The following is a 21,725-nucleotide window of genomic DNA, read 5'->3' as shown; positions in this document are numbered from 1 at the left end:
TGTGCATGTGCACCCCATTCCTCTTTGCCGTACTCTGCGCTTGAGCCGGAACTCCCAGGCATGCCTGGAATTGTAGTCCTCGGCCTCCAACCAGAAAACCCACAAACCCAAAAATAGATTTCCTCACAACATTATGACCTTAGCAATAGGTCTATTATGCAGTACCAGATCAAGGGCCTTTTGAAAATCTAATACTATTGCATCTACTGCATTACTTTTGCCTACTATTTCTGTTGACGCTTGAAAGAATTCAGTAAGGTTGGCCAAGCATGATCTTTCCTTTTGAAATCCATGATGATTAATTTTTATATTTTCAGTTTCTAGAAGTTTTTCTATTACATCTTTATGTATTAATTCCTTTATTTTACATGCTGCCAACATTAAGCAAATTGGTCCAAAGTTTCCTGGACTTGTTCTAGCTCTCTTAAATGTTGGAATAACATTTCATGTCTTCCAGTCCTTTTGGCTCTGCTCTGTTCACTAATAAATTTTTAGATCTACTTGTATTGGTGCTGCTTCTGTCTTTTCCTAAAACGTGTGAATGCAATCTATCCAGATCAGGGGATTGGCACAGGATGTAGCAGCAGAAAGGAGAATGAAGGTGCACAAAGGATTGGGGGAGACAGATAGCTTACTCTCAGCAGGAGTCAGAGTAAGAGGGAATGCAATAAGATCCAAATTATGTTTACAGTGTGTGTATGTGAACACATGAACTCTAATAAATAAAGTTAGTGAGCTGCAGGCACAGATATCACAAGGGAATGTGATATTGTAATGATGGAGCCATGGCTCAAAGAAGGGCAGGACTGGATACTAAATATTCCTGGATACAAGGTGTTCCAGAAAGATAGGAAAGAAAAGAGGAGGGCTGACAGTATTGATAAGAGAATACTACAGTGTGAAAGAGGATGTCGTAGAGGGGTCAAGGATAGAATCCATTTGGTTGGAGGTATGAAACAATAGAGGTAGCATTACATTTGATGTATTCTGTAAGCCACCAACTAGTGGGAAAGATATGGAGGAGTAAATTTGCAGGGAAATCAGAGGTACACAAACTGTAGAGTTGTGATAATGGAGGATTTTAGTTACCCTTGTATAGACTGGGGTGGTAACAGTGTAAAGGAAGGGGGAATACTTGTTGGAGTGTTCAGTAGAATTTTCTTGATCCGTTTGTTTCTGGCCCAACAAGGAAGGAGGCATTGCAGGATCTGGTTCTGGTGAATGAGGGGATTTAAATGGATTAAGTATCTGTAGAGGAAGGTTTAGGCGATGGTGATTTTAATATCCTAATTTATAGATTAACTATGGAAAAGGAAAAGAAGCAATCCAGAGTAAAAGTAATTAATTGAGCAAGGCTAATTTTATTGAGGTGAGAACAGATCTGACCCAGGTAAATTGGAATCGAGGAATAGCAAGCAAAATTGTAACGGAATAATGGCCGCCTTTAAAGAGAAGATGGTTCAGGTATAATTGTGATATATCCCCATGTAGGGGGAAAAGTAGGGCAAGCAAAGCCAGAGCTCCCTGGATGATAGAACAGGGAGAGAGAGAGTAAGATGAAGCAGCAAAAAGGTGCATGTGACAGACGTGAGGTTGATGAAACAAGTGAGAACCAGGCTGAATATAGAAAGTTCAGAGAGGAAGTGAAAAAGGAAATGAGGGAGACAAGTAGAGGATGAGAACAGATTGGCAGCCAACTAAATTAATCCAAAAATCTTCTATAGGCATATAAATAGTGAAAGGGTGGTGAAAAGATGGGTGGGGCCAATTGAGGACCAAAAAGAGCATCTCTGCATGGAGACAGGGCATGGCTGAGGTAGTAAATGAGTATTGGTATCTTTTTACTAAGGAAGATGATGGCCAAATCAAAGTGAAAGAGGAAGTTGAATCACTGGGTGGGATAAAATCTGATAGAGAAGGTATTAGAAAGGCTGGCTATACTTAAAAATTGACTATTCACCAGGACTGGATCAGGTGTTTTCAGTGCTTGCCATAATTTTCCAATCATCCTCAGACAGGGTGATGCTAGAGGACTGGAGAATTGCAACTGTTTACACTCTTGCTCAGAAAAGGATGCAAGCATAAACCAAGCTTATGACAGGCCAGTCAGTTTAATCTCTGGTGGGAAAGCTTTTAGAAAATGGGTTAAAATTAAGTCATTTAGACAAGGGTGGACTGATGAGGAAAATCAGCACAATTTGTTAATGGCAAATCTTATTTAACTAACTGATTTGAGTTTTTTGAGAGGAACGGCAGGGATGGGGGGAGGTGGGGTTTATGAGGCTAATGCAATTGGTGTGTATATGGACCTCCAAAATGTGTTTGCTAGTGTGTCATATAGGTTTACCAGCAAAGTTGAAGCCCACAGAATAATGGGGAGAGTGGCAGCAGGATATGAAGTTGGCTGAGTGACTGGAAACAGTAGTGAACAGTTGGAACTAGAACCACTGTTTTTCTTGATTGTACATTAATGACCTAGACTTGGGTGTACAGGGCACAATTTTAAAATTTGTAGGTAACACAAACTTGGAAACATTGTGAACTGTGAGGAGGATAGAGATAGATCTCAAGAGGACACGAACTGGTGGAATGGGAAGACATGAGGCGGACAAAATTTAATGCTGAAAAGTATGAGGAATAAGGACAGGCAACATAAGGTATGGGAGGGTAGAAGCCAGGAGCAAAGCTAATTACGTTTTCCAGTTCCAGACGAGAGCAGGAAGTGGCAGCATTAGTCATTGTGCCAGCAAAAGAAGTCAAGGAGGGGGACCTAGGTAGAATTGAAACAAATAATATTCCATGCATGCCACAAAAAGGCAGGCATAACTAGAACCAGTAGAAATTCCTATGGTAGCACCTTTTTGGAACACGTGAGTAGAGTTAAAGGAAATGTTGTTCAATGTGAGAACAAGCTTGGGAGAGTGGTTGATGGGGACAGGTTAGGCCACTGTTCAAGGAAGAATGCCATCGTGATGAGTAATGAAGATGTAGACAGACCTGACATCCATAGTATAAAGGAGATGGTTCGGGCCAAGAAATTGGAAATGGTTAGGCATAATACTATGTTGTCACTAAATACAAATTTTTATTCTACAGGCATTCCACCTGTTACAGCATACTGTAAAGGTGGTTTGAAAATAGAGTTTAACTTCGAACGTTCCAACACGAATCCTAACGTAACTGTTGTCACAATTAATGCTACCAACTCCACAGAAGGAGACATGACTGACTTTGTATTTCAAGCTGCAGTACCAAAGGTATTTATCTGGTTTAATGTACTATTAGGCCAAGGTGATTGTCGTTTAAGGAAATTACCTCACAATTGTCCACTAGCTGGGATGTCAGGTAACAGTGAGCGGGTATTTCATCAGTTTGAACAATGATTTCACAAAGTAAACCACAGCTTGGGCCAAATAGGGTTTTCCAATCTGAATAACATTTGAAGGGTTAGTGGGAAAACAAGGTGACAATCCAAGAAATTCAAATTGAGTATAGTTGTTTTGGCCAAAAACTTGAGTTTATGAAAGTCTATTGAAATAAAAAAAAACAAAGAATGATGGAGACCCTAAGGAAAGGCAGCAAACTGATTGCTCTTAAAAAGAAATTATAAGTGTTGCAAGACTGTTTGGCAGTGAGAATGTACACTGTCAGCTGTAATTAAGTGAATGTTTTGAGCTTTCATGGTACATTATCATGGGTTCTTGAGGAAAGCAAAGTGACAGCTTTGTAAGAGAGCTCTAAGTTAGATTTGCAAATTGAGGGATAAGTGCATTGAGCATTTTGATCGTTTTATGGTGTTGGGTGTCTGAGCCTCGATAGTTTCTGACCTTTGATCTTATAAGAGATTGAAATAATAGGGATTTATTTAACAAATGCTGTTTTTATTCACACGTTCAATTGAATGTTCAAAGTTGTATATTTCAAGTGAACCCAAGATATTTTTAAGTATTAATTAAAGCTGTGAATTGTTCTATCAGTTTGAATTGCTTAAATCCATTTTATGTTTTTCTTAAATTATGCAGACGTTTCAGCTGCAGCTTCTTTCTCCAAGTAATAATATAATTCCAGCACGAAATGCAGGAGCTGTTACACAGGTCATTAAAGTGCTCAATCCACAGAAGGTATGTCATAGATTTGTCATGAATTTCAATTTGTGAGAGGTTCTTTACAGCATTTGAGACGATCTTGGGATGCTGTTTTGCTGGTCTAAGGGTCAGCAATCTTTTTTACCTGAAGACCCTTTTTTAAAAAAAAAATGCCTAAAATAAAAAAACATGGGAACTGCAAGATGAAAATTCAGCATTTCTAAACCAAATGCTTGGCAAATTGCCAAGTACCTGTTATGAAATGAATAATTTACATACAAATAAAATACATATATTGAATTTATGTAAAATAGAAAAAGACAAATTTAAAATAGACCTAACTTCCTGAATTGTTTCATTTTTTAACTGTAATTTTGTCTGCAAAGTCACCTTTAAAACAAACTTAAGATGTGTAGAATTAAGACCATTTTTCTGGTTATTGATTCTCATGACGAGCTTCTGATAGCACATTCAAAAAACCAATAATAGTCACAACCATAAAACCAGTTCCTTGAACCAGACGTTATCTATAACAATGGTATAGCTGTAACACTCAAACAGGCTAATTTAGAGCACTGTTTTTTGTTAAAATAATTATTTGAAACCATAAAGTGCAGCATAATGATTGGCTTTTTGTCTCCACAATGAAAACACAGTTCTTCATTTAAGTTTTTAGGCATTTTTCATATTAGGGTGATCCAGCTGGAAAAGGTTGAGAGTCACAGATGGGATGTTAAAGAGCTGCATACAGCTTTGAAGCTGCAGATTGCAGACCCCTGACTTTGTCCAAATTGAGTTGGCACCCTTCAGAAATCATATGAAAATTTGAGTTGTTTTGCAGGCACCTGCTTGCTAAGGAGTAATGAGGAGAAAATGCACCTGTTACATCCCATTTTATGTTTGAATTTTTATCTTCAAATATGTATTTCTTTCTGCCATATACTATTTCCCAAAACTTTGTTCAGATACCGCTATCAATGCCACTTATGCATAAAAGCAGCACAAGTGCCTTTGCCTTGTGTACATGTACCTAGTTTCCCTTCTCTGCTTTCCCAGTGACTGAGATTGGGGGTTGCATCTCTGCGAAATCACACTAGTTTTTGATAGTGACTCCCCCTCCCATCCAAGTTCCCATTCAAACTAAATTGCATATCACCAAATGTAAAATCTTCCATGAACCAGTGCAATCCAGCATTGTTTTAGATTTTTTGCATTTTAAAAATACCATTATATGCAACTTTACAAATATAACTGAAATGCATTTACATTTGTCACAAAATTAGAATTTCTGATCAGTCTAGTCCAGCACCTAATTTTAAACAACTAAATGACTTCAAAAAAATTGCTGCAAAACCATTTAATATTTTACAACAAAACCAAAACAGAATTACCTGGAAAAACTCAGCAGGTCTGGCAGCATCAGCGGAGAAGAATTAAATATTTTCATCGGTGCACAGTAATTAGTTTCATAGCAAATTAAATATTTTATTTTTAAAGGGTTGACTATTGGTGCCTTTGCACCAAAAAGCTTACTTTTAAAAACCTCTCCAAAGGCCCACAAACGGATTGCAATGAGCAGAATCTCACAATAGTGATTGATTTTGATTTGGGATGTGGCCATTTCCCACGGCAATATTTAACTTCTGGCCGAGTCAACAATTGGGAAATGTGGGCTCAGTCCCCTATCATTCAACCCCTTGGTACTACGGTATAGCGCACACAAATTACACTCAAAGCTGCTTTTTTTTTTGCTATTCTTTGCCTTAGTGTATCAAGGGCAAACTTACTGTGTTTAGCATAGCCTTAGACTGCATTCTCTTCCAAATAGCAGAAATTACCACGGATCACTGGTTTGCCGATTAAAACAGCCAATATCTTTATATGAACAGTCATATGAATCAAAATGATCACAAGCTACAAATTTCTGTGCAAAATGAGAAGTCTGTAAAGGAGTGATTCATTGACCCCTTGTAAGATCTGCTTCTCATCAAGTTGCACTGTCTCTGTGAACCAATGAATCGAGTTCTTATGGTACAAGGAATTTGGTCTTATACAAAAAAAGTCACACATGGAACTAGTCAAAAATAGAAAACAGTCAACATGGTTTCAGTAGTGATGCATCTTGTCTGACTCACCTTCGATTTTTTTTTGATGAGGTCATATGCCAATTTTGGATGTGCCTGGGGAGTTGGGGGGAGATCCAGGGTAGAGATGGTCGGGTTAAAGTGAGGCCCAAGGCTTTGATGAATTATTACTTGACATCCATAATTACAAATTAGGATCACCAATATTGGGCTAATCCAGCAGGTAAGATTTTGCGTTAGTAATTGGGTAAACAGGAGTTGGTAACATCATTGTCAGGGGAATTAATTTAAATTAGAAAAGAGGCCTGTTAAATCTGGAGTGTGGACCTAATTTCTTTGCAGCAAACTACACAAAATGAGAGTTAGGAAACGCCTGCCCTTCATTTTCATAATTTTCAAGCTAGTGATCTTTTGCTGCATAGTCATTGGGGCTTGAAGTAGCAACAATACTTCCCCATCGAAAAAAAAATGCTAGCCATTCATAGCACTGAGTAGGCAGATGGAACTTGGGGGTTTAACAAAGAAAAATACAGCACAGGAACAGGCCCTTCAGCCCTCCAAACCTGCGCCGATCATATTGCCTGTCAAACTAAAACGTTTTGCACTTCCAGTGTCCATATCCCTCTATTCCCATCTTATTCATGTATTTGTCAAGCTGCCTCATAAACACCACTATCGTACCTGCTTCCACCACCACCTCTGGCAGCGAATTCCAGACACTCACCACCCTCTGCATAAAAAAACTTACCCCGCACATCTCCTCTCTAGTTTTCTCCTCTCACCTTAAATCTATGTCCCTTAGTAATTGACTCTTCCACCCTGGGAAAAAGCTTCTGACTATCTACTCTGTCCATGCCACTCATAATTTTGTAAACTTTTATCAAGTCGCCCCTCAATCTCCGTCACTCTAGTGAGAACAATCCGAGTTTCTCCAACCTCTCCTCATTGCTAATGACCTCCAGACCAGGCAGCATCCTGGTAAACCTCCTCTGCACCCTCTCCAACGTCTCCATATCCTTCTGGTAATGTGGCGGCCAGAATTGCATGCAATATTCCAAGTGTGGCCTAACCAAGGTTCTATACAGCTGCAGCATGACTTCCCAGCTTTTATATTCAATACCCCTGCCAATGAAGGCAAACACGCCATATGCCTTCCTGACTACCTTATCCACCTGCATTGCCACTTTCAGTGACCTGTGGACCTGTACACCCAGATCCCTCTGCCCATCTATGCACTTAAGGATTCTGCCATTTACTGTATAATTCCTGCCTGTATTAGACCTTCCAAAATGCATTACCTCGCATTTGTCCGGATTAAACTCCATCTGCCATTTCTCTGTCCAAGTCTCCAACCAATCTATATCCCATTGTATCCTTTGACAATCCTTTTCACTATCTGCAACTCCTCCAACCTTTCTGTCGTCTGCAAACTTATTAATTAGCCCAGTTACATTTTCCTCCAAATCATTTACGTATACTACAAACAGCAAAGGTCCCAGCACTGATCCCTGTGGAACACCACTAGTCACAGCAATCCATTCAGAAAAGCACCCTTCCGCTGCTACCCTCTGTCTTCTATGACCAAGCCAATTCTGTATCCATCTTGCCAGCTCACCTCTGATCCTGTGCGACTTTACCTTCTGTACCAGTCTGCCATGAGGGACCTTGTCAAAGGCCTTACTGAAATCCATGAAGATAACATCCACTGCCCTTCCATTGTCGATCATCTTTGTCATTTCCTCTAAAAACTCGATCAAGTTAGTGAGACATGACCTCCCCTTCACAAAACCATGCTGCCTCTCACTAATACACCCATTTTCTTCCAAATGGTAGTAAATCCTGTCACGAAGAATCTTCTCCAATAGTTTCCCTACCACTGACATAAGGCTCACCAGCCTGTAATTTCCTGGATTATCCCTGCTACCCTTCTTAAACAATGGAACAACATTGACCATTCTCCAGTTCTCTGGGACCTCAATCGTAGCCAGTGAGGATACAAAGATTTCTGTCAAGGCCCCAGCAATCTCCTCCCTTGCCTCCCTCAGTATTCTGGGGTAGATCCCACCTGGCCCTGGGGACATATCCACCTCAATATTCTTCAAGATGCCTAACACCTCTTTTTTGATCTCAACATGATCTAGGCTATCTACACACTCTTTCCCTAGACAAATCGACTGCTAAGTCCTTCTCTTTGGTGAATACTGATGAGAAGTACTCATTTAGTATTTCTCCTGGCTCCACACACAGATCCCCACCTTGTCCCTGAGTGGGCCTACCCTTTTGCTTTTTACAAAAGTATAAAAGGCCTTGGGGTTTTCCTTAATCCTGGTTGCCAATGACATTTCATGACCCCTTTTAGCCCTCCTGACTCCTTGCTTAAGTTTCTTCCTACTTTCTTTATACTCTTCACGGGTTTCATCTGTTCCCAGCCTTCTAGCCCTTACGAATGCCTTCCCTTTTCTTTTTGACTAATTTAGTTGAAAGGCATTGAATCAGAAAGCAGTCACAATAGCTGTATTCAAAATAATATTCAGGCTTATCTGGAATGCTGCATGCAGTCTTGGTCCTAGGATGTATCTAATAGTCTTGGGGAAGAACAATTAACATTTACCAAGATGCTACCAGAGATGAGGGATCTGACTTGTGAGGAATGGCTGAAGGGGTAATGTTGTTTTCCTGGACCAGTAATCCAGAGGCCTGGACTGGTAATCCAGAAAAGAAGTTCAAACCCCACCATAGTATTTTAAGAATTTGAATTCAGTTTAAAAGTGGCTAGGAAACTGTTGAATGTATGCCTTAAAATTGAGAATATTAACATGACATTTATAGTGTGCTAAGTAATATAAGAAATGGATAGTAAATAGATAAAAGCAAAATACGGCGGATGCAGGAAATCTAGAACAAAAACTTAGGTCTGACAGCAACAGGGATACAGTTAACGTTTCGAGTCCATTATGACCCTTCATCAGAACTAAGAAATATAGAAATGAGATAAAATATAAACTGGTAGAGGGTTTGGAACAGGTAGAGCTCGATAGAGGGCCAGTGGAGATAGGTGGAGGCCAAGAAGAGACTGCCAAAGATGTCATAGATGAAAGGACAAAGGGGTGTTGACGCTGGTGGTATTATCTAAAGGATGTGCTAATGGGGACATTAAGGGTAGCAAGCAGGACAAGCTAGTGGCAGATGGCCCTAGTGGGGGTGGGGTGGGGGGAAGGCTTTGAAATGGACTAAAAGGTGGAGATGAAACAATAGATCGAAATAAACTTAAAAATAGAAGGGAAAAGAAAAAAATATTTGTTAAAAATTATTGGAAAAGGGGGATTCAGAAAGGAGGTGAGGATGGAGGAGAGAGTTCATGATCTGAAATTATTGAACTCTATATTCAGTCTGGAAGGCTGTAAAGTGCCTAGTCGGAAGATGAGGTGCTGTTCTTCCAGTTTGCGTTCAGCTTACTGGAACATTGCAGCAGGCCAAGGACGGACATGTGGGCATGAGAGCAGGGTGGTGTGTTGAAATGGCAAGCAACAGGGAGGTCTGGGTCATGCTTGCGGACAGACCGAAGGTGATCCACAAAGCAGTCATCCAGTCTAAATAGATAATCTCCGTTGATGAGTTAATTGAAGCAAAGACAGGGAATAGGCCGAGAAGGGATGGGATTAGTACTGCAGTTGCATTTTCATTACAAGAGTTGCATACTGTGACAATTTTGATGGAATAATTAATGCTGAATTGGCTAATTCTTTAAAGGTTGGGCATTTTCTTAAAATAAAACTAGAAAGCAGAAAAATCAGTTTGACCTGTACTGTATTTAAATCCACTCGGAATGCATGCCTGCTGTACTAAAATTTATTTTTCTGACGAATGGGAGATGAGTGAGTGTCAGACTTGGCTCAGATGATGGCACTCTTGCCTAGCTCAATTTTATGTTTTAAGCTGCTCCTGAATTTTTGACATTTTGCTTGAACCTTTCACTTTCTATTCTACCTAACAAGGCTGACTGGTGGATCTGCAATGTGGATCCACTTGGCTGAAATTTGAGTGGAATAACTTAATTGTAAAATCTAATGTTTAGAACTCCATTTTTTTCAACTACAAAGTTGCCAGAAATAATAGCTATGCATTTGCACCTCCCTTTGAACTATGTCTTGTTTCCTATAGGATTTTTTTTAAAGCATTGCCTTCCTTGAAGTTAAGACCTTTTAAATTGAACTAAACCCAGGTTAATACCCATTTTACATGTGGATCTATAGATTCTATTCATTTATTCATGTGCTTTGAGCTATATTGGCAAGTCATATTTATTGTCCATCTCTAGTTGCCTTGAGCGCAGTGATGATGCAACTAAATAACTTGCTAAGCCGCTTCATAAGAACATAAGAAAGAGGAGCAGGAGTAGGCCAATCGGCCCCTCAAGCCTGCTCCACCATTCAATAAGATCATGGCTGATTTGCACCCCCCCACCCCCGGCCTCGACTCCTCTTTTGTGCCAGCTCTTCGTAGTCCTCAACTCCCCAATATTTCAAAAATCTTATCTACCTCCTCTTTAAATACATTCAGTGATCTAGCCTTCACGACTCTGAGATAAAGAACTCCAGACATTCACTGCCCTCAGAAGAAATTCCTCTGCATCTCTGTTTTAAATAAGAATCCCCTTATTCTGTAATTATGTCCCCTAGTTTGAGATTCCCCTGCTAGTGGAAACATCATCTCAACATCTACCCTGTCAGGCCCCCTCAGTTTCAATAAGATCATCCTTCATTCTTCTAAAGTCTAATGAATAAAGGACTAACCTGTTTAGCTGTTCTTGATAAGTCAACCCCTTCATCCCAAGGATCATCCTAGTGAATCTCTTTTGAACTGCCTCCATTGTCAGCATATCAGTTCTTAAATATGGAGACCAAAACTGTACACGGTGCAGTCCCACCAACACCATGTACAGTTGTAACAAGACTTCCCGATTTTTAAACTCCAACCCCCTAGCAATACAGGCCAAAATTCTATTTGCCGCCTTAATTACTTGCTGCATCTGCATGCTAACTTTTTGTGTTTCATGCACAATACCCAGATCCCCCTTCTGTTACACGTTTTTGGAGTTACTCTCTATTTAAATAATAGTCTGCCTTTTGATTCTTCCTACCAAAATGCATGACCTCGTATTTTCCTACATTAAACTCCGTCTGCCAAGTTTTTGCCCACTCAACCTAACTATATCCCTTTGCAGATTCCTTATGTACTCATCACAACATGCCTTCCCACCTATTTTTGTATAGTCAGCAAATTTGGATACATTACACTCTGTGCCCTCCAAGTCATTAATATAGATAGTAAATAATTGAGGCCCTAGGACTGATCCTTGTGGCACTCCACTAATTACATCTTTCCAACCTGAAAAAGACCCATTAACCCCGACTGTCTTCAGTGTGTTAACCAGTCCTCAATCCATGCTAATACATTACCCCCAATACCGTGAGCTCCTATCTTGTGGAATAACCTTTTATGTGGCACCTTATCAAATGCCTTCTGGAAATCCAAATACATAGCATCTACCATTTCCACTTTTTCAACTCTGCTTGTTATATCCTCAAAGAACTCTAGCAAATTTGTCAAACATGGTTTCCCTTTCACAAAACCATGTTGACTCTGTTTGATTGCGCTAAGCTTTTGTAAATGTCCTGCTATTTCTTCCTTAATAATGGACTCTAGATTTTCCCAAAGACACATTAGGCTGACAGGCCTAGTTTCCTGCTTTTTGTGTCTCTTTCTCTCTCTCTCCCCCACCACCCCCTCCCTTCTTGAACAGGGGCATCCATCACATTAGTGGTTTTCTAATCCACTGGGACCCTTCCAGAATCCAATGAGTTCTGGAATATTTCAACCAATGTCTCCACTATGTCTGCAGCCACTTCCTTTAAAACTCTTGGATGCAGGCCATCAAGTCCTGGCGATTTGTTCTCCTTTAGCCTCATTAGTTTCTCAAATACTTTGTCCCTCATGATTGAGACTGTTACAAGATTTTTCCTCCCATTAGCTCCTTGCTTATCTGATATCTTTAGGATGTTTATAGTGTCCTCCACTGTGAAGACCAATGCAAAGTATTGGTTTAAATTACCTGCCATTTCCCTGTTCCCCGTTGTCAATTCTCCAGTTGCACCCTCCAAGGATCCCACACTCACTTTAGCCACTCTCTTTTTATATACCTGTAGAAGCTCTTGCTGTTTGTTTTTATATTTCTTGCCAATTTACTTTCATAATCAGTTTTCTCCCTTGTTAACTTTTTAGTCATCCACTGCTGGTTCCTTATATAAAAAAACAATTCCCAATCCTCTGGCCTACCACTAGTTTTTGCCGCTTTGCATGCCTTAGTTTTTGATTGGATACTCTCCTTGACCACCTTTGTTAACCATGGGTGGTTCATCCTTGTCATTGAGACCTTCTTTTTGACCGGGATAAATTTTTGCTCAGTGTTATGCAATATCTGCTTAAATGTCTGCCGCTGACCTTTCCCTTAGTCTATTTTCCCAGCCCACTTTAGGCAATTCTTTCTTCTTACCTCTAATTGCCCATATTTAAGTTGAGGACAGTGGTTTGAGACCCAAGTTGCTTGCCCTTAAACTGAATTTGAAATTCTACCATGTTGTGATCGCTACCCCCTAGAGGATCCTTAATTATATGTCTTATTGATCCCATCTCATTACATATTACTAGATCTGAAATAGATAGATAGCCTGTTCCTAGGTAGCTTCTTCATCATATTGCTTTAAGAAACCATCTCTGATGCAATCTACAAATTCATCTTCCATGTTACCCCTGCCAATCTGATTTGTCCACTCAATATGCAGACTAAAATCACCCATTGATGATTGTAGCACCCTTCTTATATGCCTCCACTATTTCTCTATTTATACTTTGTCTTACAGTGAGGCAACTCTTTGGGGGCCTATAGACGACTCCCACCTGTGACTTCTTCCCCTTGCTATTCCTTATTTCCACCAAACTGATTCCACATCACGATCTATTGCACCTATATCACTACTCACCATCACGGTGATATTTTCCTTTCTTTACAAAGCTACCCCACCTCTTCCTTTTTACCTATTTTTCTGGAATGTTGAAAACTCTTGAATATTGAGTTCCCAGTCTTGCTCACACTGCAACCACGTCTCTGTAAAGCTATCAGGTCATATTCATTTATTTCTATTTGTGCTGTCAACTCATCCATCTTTTTAACCATTATTGCTCATTCTGGTTCTGAATTCTGCTCCACTCTTCTGCTTATATTTTTTTGCCCCTTTCTGTCACACTTTGATTATAATTTGCCTCTTCACTATCCTGCACCTCTGCGCTCTCATTTCTTTTTGATTTTTTTAAACTTCCCTTCAATTGAACACCCCCCCACTAATTAGTTTTAAGTCCTATTTACAACCCTAGTTATACAATTCGTCAGAACACTGGTCCCAGAACGGTTCAAATGAAGCCCATCCCAACAGAACAGCTCTCTTCTTCCCCAGTACTGGTACAAGTGCCCCATGAATCAGAACCCATTTCTCCCACAGCATCCTGTTTAGCTGTGCATTTATCTCTCTAATCTTAATTACCCTGTGCCAGTTTTCACATGGTTCAGGTAGTAATCCAGAGGTTATTACCTTTGTGGATCTGCTTTTTTATTTAGCTCAGCAAAGCCTCTTTCCTAGTCCTACCTGTGTCGTTGGTACCTATGTGGACCACGATAACTGGACCCTTCTCTTTGTGCTCCAAGTTCCTTTCCAGCCCAGAAGAGATGTCCTTCACCTTGGCACAAGGTAGGCAACACAGCCTTTGGGACTCTGTCTTTGTTGCAGAGAACAGTATCTATTCCCCTAACTATGCTGTCCCCTATTACTACTATGTTTCTCTTTCCTCCCTCCACTTGAATAGCAAGGTGCTGTGCTCAGTTCGCTCATCCTCCCTGCAGCCTCTGCCCTCGTTCACACCGGGAGCAAGAACCTCGCACCTATTGAACAAAGGCACTGGCTGAGGCTCCCCCAAAGCTGCGTTTTGGATCCCCATAACCTGCAGTCACGTCCTCCTGTCCCTGACCACGGTCCAAATTTGATGTAATTAATCTAAGGGGTGTGACTGTCTCCTGAAACAGTGTCCAGGTAACTCTCCCCCACCCTGATGTGTTGCAGTGTCCGCAGCTCAGACTCCAGCTCATCAACTCTGAGTCAAATTTCCTCGAGCAGCCAGCACTTGCTGCAGATGAGGTTACCGTGGATCACACTGGATTCCCACATACTACAGCTGCAACAAATCGCCTGTCCAGCCATCTCTATTCTATTTAATTAATTAATTTGAATGTTAAATATTTTAAGTGAATTTCTGAACTGTACTCGTCAGCTATAATAACATCTCTTGACTTAAACCACTTGGCCAATCAAAAGAGATACCCACCAATCTACTACCTGTTTTCCTTTGATGTCACACTTCAGCTGACAGGTAGAAACAGGTCCTCCCCTTGCACTCCCCTCTAGGTGCTGCTGACTGCCTGTCCCAAGGTGGTCCTCGTGTGCACTCCTCACTCGGCATAGCATTGAGAGTCAACCACATAATGCAGACTAGTTGCATAGGCTGCATCAGATCTGGGTAGCAGGTTCCCAATAAATAATTCCTACAAACACCAGGAACATCTGTGGCCAATTCTCTTGGCTGTAGTCTACAAGTTACCAGATCTATTAAATTCAAGTTTACAACTATGACAGTGCTATTTGAAGTTACAGCTTCTGGGTTGCTGGTCAAGTGCCTTACACAGCTATTTCAATTTTTCTTTTAATGTTTATCAATTTTGTCTTTCTGTTTTTAGCAACAACTTCGCATGAGGATAAAGATCACATATAATCTCAATGGATCACCAGTACAAGATTTAGCAGAAGTAAATAACTTTCCCCCTCAATCGTGGCAGTGATTGTTTAGGTGGCAACAACCCTTTTCCATCAATGGATTTTGGTAAATCTTTGGGAAGGTCATATCCTAAGAGTGCCCTTATGCACAATGTCATAACGTGTATATCAGCCCTCAATGTGGGTTGCAAAATTAATGAACAAACTGAGGAATATCATGCCTACAAATGCTAATCACTTTTCAAAACACATCCATATTAGTCTCTATCAACATCATGTTCATCGTTGGAATATCTGCTTGTGGTATGCACTACACACTCTTCCTGCTTTACCCACTGATCTTTGCAGAACTTGGAACATTTGCACAGATGTGATCCAGCTTGTCAGTATGTGCCCAGCAGCTTTGCAAGATTTCAGAACATATCAAGGAACTATTGTTTTTCTACTACTCACCACTCGCATTTATTGGGAACTAGAGCAGAGAACATTATAAATTGCTTGCAGTGGGTTCTATACTGTAATGATTTTCAATTCATTCAACAAAGGATCTCAATAAAACGTCCAACAGTCTTCAAAAGCAGTTTCGCCCTCTTAGCATTTAACCTGTAGACAGTATAGGTTATTAATTAGATGATGACCTCAACACTTCCTCATCCAGAAATCTACTTTTAATGGGTGAGGATTCCTGATGCTTGCTCAGTCAGAAAACAGTGCCAGTCAGTTCGCTTGCTCAGTTTTGATAATGAGCTCAATGCCTGTGACAATCTGATTTAGCAGCAAAGAATCTCAGTTGTATCATTGTTCTCTTGAGCAATATGACTTCCTGCCTTGTTTTTCAAAAGCATAATTTTTTAAATGGTCTACAGTCACAAAGCTTGAATCTCATTTTTTTGTATGAGTCCGCAAAGTGAGTAATTTGATACTACTGCATCTGCACTACTCCATTTGCACTGTGACCAATTTAGCAAACTACTTTTTCACTTCTCTGGACTGGAAAGTGTTTGAATATTGGTTTCCTCCTTGCTTTTCTGTTGCCAGATTAATTCCTATAAAACATAGCAGCAAAATATTAGTTGTCAAACATTTCAGCCTCCTCGCAAAGTCTGATGCATTTTAAAGGTCAAGTGACAAAATTTAATATTTCCTGGTCAACTTTGTATATTATGATATGCATTTGTACAGTTAAATTATGTAACAATTATTTTTGGAGGTTTTTGACTTCAAATTTGGTTTAAAAAGGTTTTGTGCATTAGCTTTTTGTCATTAGTTAGTGATTGATGCCCAACAAATCCTTGAAAGCTCCTTTTTTTAAAAAAATGATTAAATTGGTAGTCCATTCACTTTCATGATCTTAAAATTGCAGAACTGTTCCTGGTGTATTAGTAAATCAATGCACTAACGCAATGTGTTAAAGACAATAGGACTAAAGTAACAACAAATTTTGAACAACATTTTATGATTCTATAAATGGATGAATGAAAAGGGATACAGCAATTTAAATCTTGATTTGCCTAACAAAAACTGAGTATTGAAGCAAAATGGCTTATAAACGAAGAAAAATTCCCTTCTGATGTGAAGTTTTAAAGTGGCTTATAACATTAGGAGCTTTTTTGAAAATGTTGTATTTTCCAGCACAAAGAAACTACTCACTTGCCCATTGCAAGTACAGTTTCTAGCTGCCATCTTATTTGGTCTTTTAAAAAGCGTGCGAGGAGAAGAAAGATTATATTTAATTTTTTCAGAAATATGTTGGACAGTTTTTGATAAGTCCTGAATGTATTGAGCAGTTGATGGTATATATACTTGATGCTCTTAATGGTTGTAACTGCAAAAGTGCTGCTGTTTCAGTAAATGTTATAAGGAGGATCAGAAGCTAAATTTTTAAATTGAGGCTACTGCAAAACATGGCAAATAGTTCTGGCCTTTGAAAAGAGTTAGATGTCACTGTTGTATATGCTAATTTGAATGCACAGTATATAAGCTGCACTGTGTTTTTGCAAGATCACATGAAATGAACATTCAACAAATGAATTATGCAGCTATTACTGCAGCCTCCTTGCTTAACGTGAAACCCAGTTAATACAATGAAAGAGGTTTTTTTTTTTAAAGTTGAAAGAAAACATCTAGGATTAAAAATATTTTCATCATGCAGTCTGACATATGAAATAATTCCCATTAGTTAATTGGAGGAGTTGAGGTTCATCATTGTCTCCTCCTGATCCTACATGGCTGAGGAAATCTATATTTTTAAATACCTGATGTTCATGATCGCTAATTATTTTATTTAAGCATTCATGCTTACTTATGTATGTAGCAGAATTGGCTGCAGGATAACGCTCACCTCTTCAAGCATATGGATTGCCACTTGGCAAAAGTTATTTATGCATATTTCAGTGACAGTTGATTCACTTAGTTTAACGGACAGTCTGAACTGACAACCTCACTACCTTAATGAAATAGCTGTGCCTGTGCAATTGTGTACATTTGAATTATTTTGGATCACATTATAAAATAAAAGCTTGGGTCAAAGTTTAATTTTGATTTTATAGAGCAGTAGTAAATTGATCAAATCTCATGACTTCCCTAACAATTTAAAATCTGTACTTATAAAAATGAGCCAATTTACTTGAATGAAACATTCTTTTGTAATTTTAAATTAATTTGATGCAGAGTGAAATTGTCCATATGAAGAGTTAAAATTAATCTGCTCTTATGGGAGTAACAGTAATATCAGCTCTAATTTGTTTGCCATTAACTTTGGGTCATAAAATATGTAAAGCTATTTTAAGTTCTGAATTTTTTTGAGTAGTTACTAAGCAAAAGACAAGAATAGGCAATAAAGTATTGTTTTCTGAGAAGTGCATTATTAAACTTTGTCCCCACATTAGATTGATTAACTGATGGTATGGCTGCTTAAGGTTCTACATGAGATTGAAGAAAGAAATTTCCATTAAGATAACAACAGTGACCTTATTAGGGATATTTATTGCATGTTGTAAGATATGTCACTGCATACTGATGTCAAATACTTTATCACTCTTCAAAAAGATGTTTGTTTTTAATTTTACTATAGGTGTGTGCATCAGTTCAGGGCATCTTTTCAGGTAATGCTTTAATCTGAGGCATTATTTCCTTTTGTTATTATCTGCCATTTAGTATCGCCCTGTTGAAAGGGTACAACTGATTTCTGCCCACCTGAGATTGATATTCCATGCCAACGACATTAATGATCATGTCTGCAATTCACATCTTTTTGTGGTTTTAGTTATTTCTCTACAACTGGCAGTGTGTCAGTTCTCAATGGTCATGGCACGTTAGGAACCTCAGCTATAATAGATTAATAAGCAACCAGTTTGGAAAAAGTTATATCTTGATTTTGGTCATTTTGATCATGCCTTTTTTTCTTTTCCCTTTAATCTTCTACTTCCGTCCTGAGAGGCTTATTTAGAACCAACCAGAAATTGAATCTCCCAGTTTGAGGCTCTGTTCCACATTATCCAAAGTATTTACACATTTTAATTTTATGGGTATTAATAAAGTTAACCATTTTCCTTCAAAAAGAAAACAGTTGGAAAGGTTAAAAGTGGTCTGGGTAGATATGATTTTAATGCACCAAATCCTGAAAAATGTAGCTACTATGTAGATGGAACAAAAATATTTGTCTTTTAAGCACTCTTGAAGAAATTCAAAATGTCCCAGCACTCTTGAAGAAATTCAAAATATCCCAAAACACAGAAATGCAACCCACCTGTTAACCTTTCCAAATAGCAAAGTCACAGATGTTTGCTGTGCTGACCATTGTTCAAATTCATCATAGCACTGGATTTTTTAACTTTGATTATTTAAGCTGCAAATCACTTAGCAGGTGTAAATATTAAATGAGTGAAAAGTGGATGCGAGCACTCCCATGCTATTGGATAGAGACTTTGATATGAATGTGTAGTAAAGAAATGATTAGTGTCTAATATCTGAAGGGAAGCTGTGTAATTAAATATTTTGATTTTTGTGCATTATTCTTCAGGTCTGCAGAAGAAATATAAATACTTAAGTTGAAGGGGTTGGGAAGTGGGTAGGCAAGTTTGAGAAATAAAGCAGACATTTTAACTACTGATTAAATTCCTTTCATATGCTGTGCAATAACATTGAAGAAATGTGGATCAGCTTGTTTTCAGGTTCCATGTTGATCTGTTAACATTATCTTTGGTATTTTTATTGCTTTGAATCTTTGTGCTGTAAACTAGCTGTTTCTGCACTTGCACCTTTACTATTCTATACAGACTCCAAATATGAACCTGTTGTTTTGTTACATGGCTTCAAAGCACCATATCAATCCTGCCTCCATTCCTTTTGCTGGGCCATGGGTAGCAAAACGTTTAAATGCATTGATAATGGAGAGGTTTTTCATTATTGCTTATATTCATATAAGGTGTAAATTTTCACAATCTTTTCGTGGGACTGCTTTCCTAAATTTTATGCATGCATCTAAGAATCTTAAATCGGATCTGTTATAATCTAACACGTATGAATAAATAAGAGTTCGGTTAGACAGTTTCATATCACCTGCCAGCACCTTGATTATTGCCAGATTAGTTAATTTATTTCAGTAAAAAAATATATTGCTAGTTAGGTGCAGAAAATATCTTTACTCACAAAGATGATTCCATCACTGGAAGACGCATCTTTAAATTTGCTGGGATGCTACTATTTTTCTTTTGAAGTTCTCAGCCAGCGTAGCTATGGGAGATGAAGGGATTGTGATGAGATAGACATGTACCTGGGGAGAGCTCATGGCAGTTGAGCTAATAGTATCCCTTCAGGTGAGAGTCTGCACAGGCACAAGCAAGTATGATTGTAGGATTTAAGGAGGGGGCTGAAGTTCTACTTGCCTTTTTCCAGGGCCAAGTTTCAAGCGCATTGCTACCAAGGTTGAGGGGAGCAGATATTTAGTGAAGCTGGGCTTAAAAATAAAAGATTGCATTGATCTGAAACATGGTGTGTTCCAAGGTGTAAAATGGAGGTTAGAGTGGGCTAATTTTGGAGTCTTGTTTGAACTATCCCAATCTAATCTGTACTTCTAAAAATTGTTAGAGCTCTGTGTTTGGAATGCATGATTTTTTTAAAAAAACCTGTGTAAATAGCCTGATTTATACTTGATTTCCACTACCCAACATGTTAAACGCAGATTTGACTGGTAAAACTGAGCCTGCGGTTTTTGAAAACTGAATGTATCATTCCATTGTTTTTACTGCAAGACTGCATTGTTACAGTGCCTCACGGTGCTGAGAAAGGAGGGAATTAAATCTTAAGTTGTATCACCTTTTTTCCCTCCCCTGGTTTTCCTCCATTTCATAAGGTGTGCTGCCTGTGATACTTTATCCTCATCTATATCTTTCAAAGTTTTATGGAGTAAATTTATCATTGGGAAATTAAACAATTACTACAAACTTATTTTTGAGATATTGTACAAAATAAAGTCCATTGATCTTGAAGTAGATGGGACATAAAGGTTGTAAACGCTTACCTGGGACATTTTAGAATTCTGTATGTATTGTCTTTTGGGTTGGAAAAATTATGACCATTGACTAATAAAAATGGAAAAGTCCATAATTAATATTTTCAGTGTTTTATTACTAGCCTGTTGAAGGCAAGATAAGATTGTTGTGTGTGACTTGTATTTATTGACTGCTTAAAAATAATTGTATCGCTACAGCAATTTCCTCAAAAAGCATTAAATTAGAAGCATGACCTCTTTACCAAATCCATGCCACCTATCAATGACCTCCCATGCCTTAAGTATCCTCTGATTTCATCCCCAATGGGTGCTCAATGTTTATCCACAACTGAAGACTAACTGGCTTGTAATTTTTTTGGCACATCTCAAATCCTCCTTGAACAGTTGTTTGGCACAATTTGTGAAATTTTGGTTAATGCCAGACCACTATCCTCCCCAAAGTCCTCTGTATCAAGGATGCATCCTGTCTTGATTTTCTTTTATAGTTCCATTAACTTTTTATACTTTAAAAAAAAAACTCCTGTAGTATCTCTTCTACACTTTCCTCATTCAAAATACTTATGCGTTTCTGCCATTTCCTCTCTTAATTGCTATATGATGACAGGTTAATTTCTTCATAGACCGCAATCTGCTTCTCTCAATGTACTTGCTGTGGGTCACAAACTACAGGAGGAAGTGCACTCCAACTGTGTCAACGTACCCGTATGCAGTACGTTCTTCCTAAAACCCTTCAGAGAAAATTAAACATTTTAAAATATTTTAACTGCAGACCTGAAAATCTGATGGAAAGTATGCACAGTGACTGTTGATGGAAAAATTTGCTGAAGAAGATTAATGGACATTCCTGGGGAAAAAGGCAGAAATATATATTTGAAAAGCTGAATAGAATTTAACCCATCCATTCAAAACAGAATTGTGCAATCTCTAAGGAGCATGCAAAATGTGGCATATATATCAATCATTTTTTGTATAGACTGTCAGTAGCGCTTTAGCATGATACTGCTGAAATGTTTGCTGAATTACATTTAGAAAGACTTGGGAACATTGTTTTTGCATTCAAAGAGCCATAACAATTCTTGTTATTAGGATTGCTGGGATTAGTGGACTTCGTCCAAGACCCAGGCAACAAAAATTGAAATGATTTATATACTGGAGAGCAAGAACA

General features: G+C 38.7%; 1 protein-coding gene across 3 annotated transcripts in view; it reads left to right on the top strand.

The window, feature by feature from the left end:
- ap1g1 (adaptor related protein complex 1 subunit gamma 1) overlaps positions 1-20,655 on the top strand; it is a 145,163-nt gene extending 124,508 nt beyond the window's left edge. For all 3 annotated transcript variants that reach the window (XM_041190917.1, XM_041190915.1, XM_041190916.1), the window contains 3 exons: positions 3,097-3,257; positions 4,023-4,121; positions 15,012-20,655. In XM_041190917.1, coding sequence (XP_041046851.1) covers positions 3,097-3,257; positions 4,023-4,121; positions 15,012-15,113 — 362 coding nt within the window. In that variant the 3' untranslated portion in view covers positions 15,114-20,655. The remainder of the gene's footprint in view (positions 1-3,096; positions 3,258-4,022; positions 4,122-15,011) is intronic.
- Positions 20,656-21,725: the final 1,070 nt, after the last annotated feature.

The sequence above is a fragment of the Carcharodon carcharias genome, chromosome 7 (genome assembly GCF_017639515.1).
Source record: "Carcharodon carcharias isolate sCarCar2 chromosome 7, sCarCar2.pri, whole genome shotgun sequence".
NCBI lineage: Eukaryota > Metazoa > Chordata > Chondrichthyes > Lamniformes > Lamnidae > Carcharodon > Carcharodon carcharias.
Note: the sequence above shows the minus strand (reverse complement) of the source record. Positions and strands in the feature narration are given on the sequence as shown.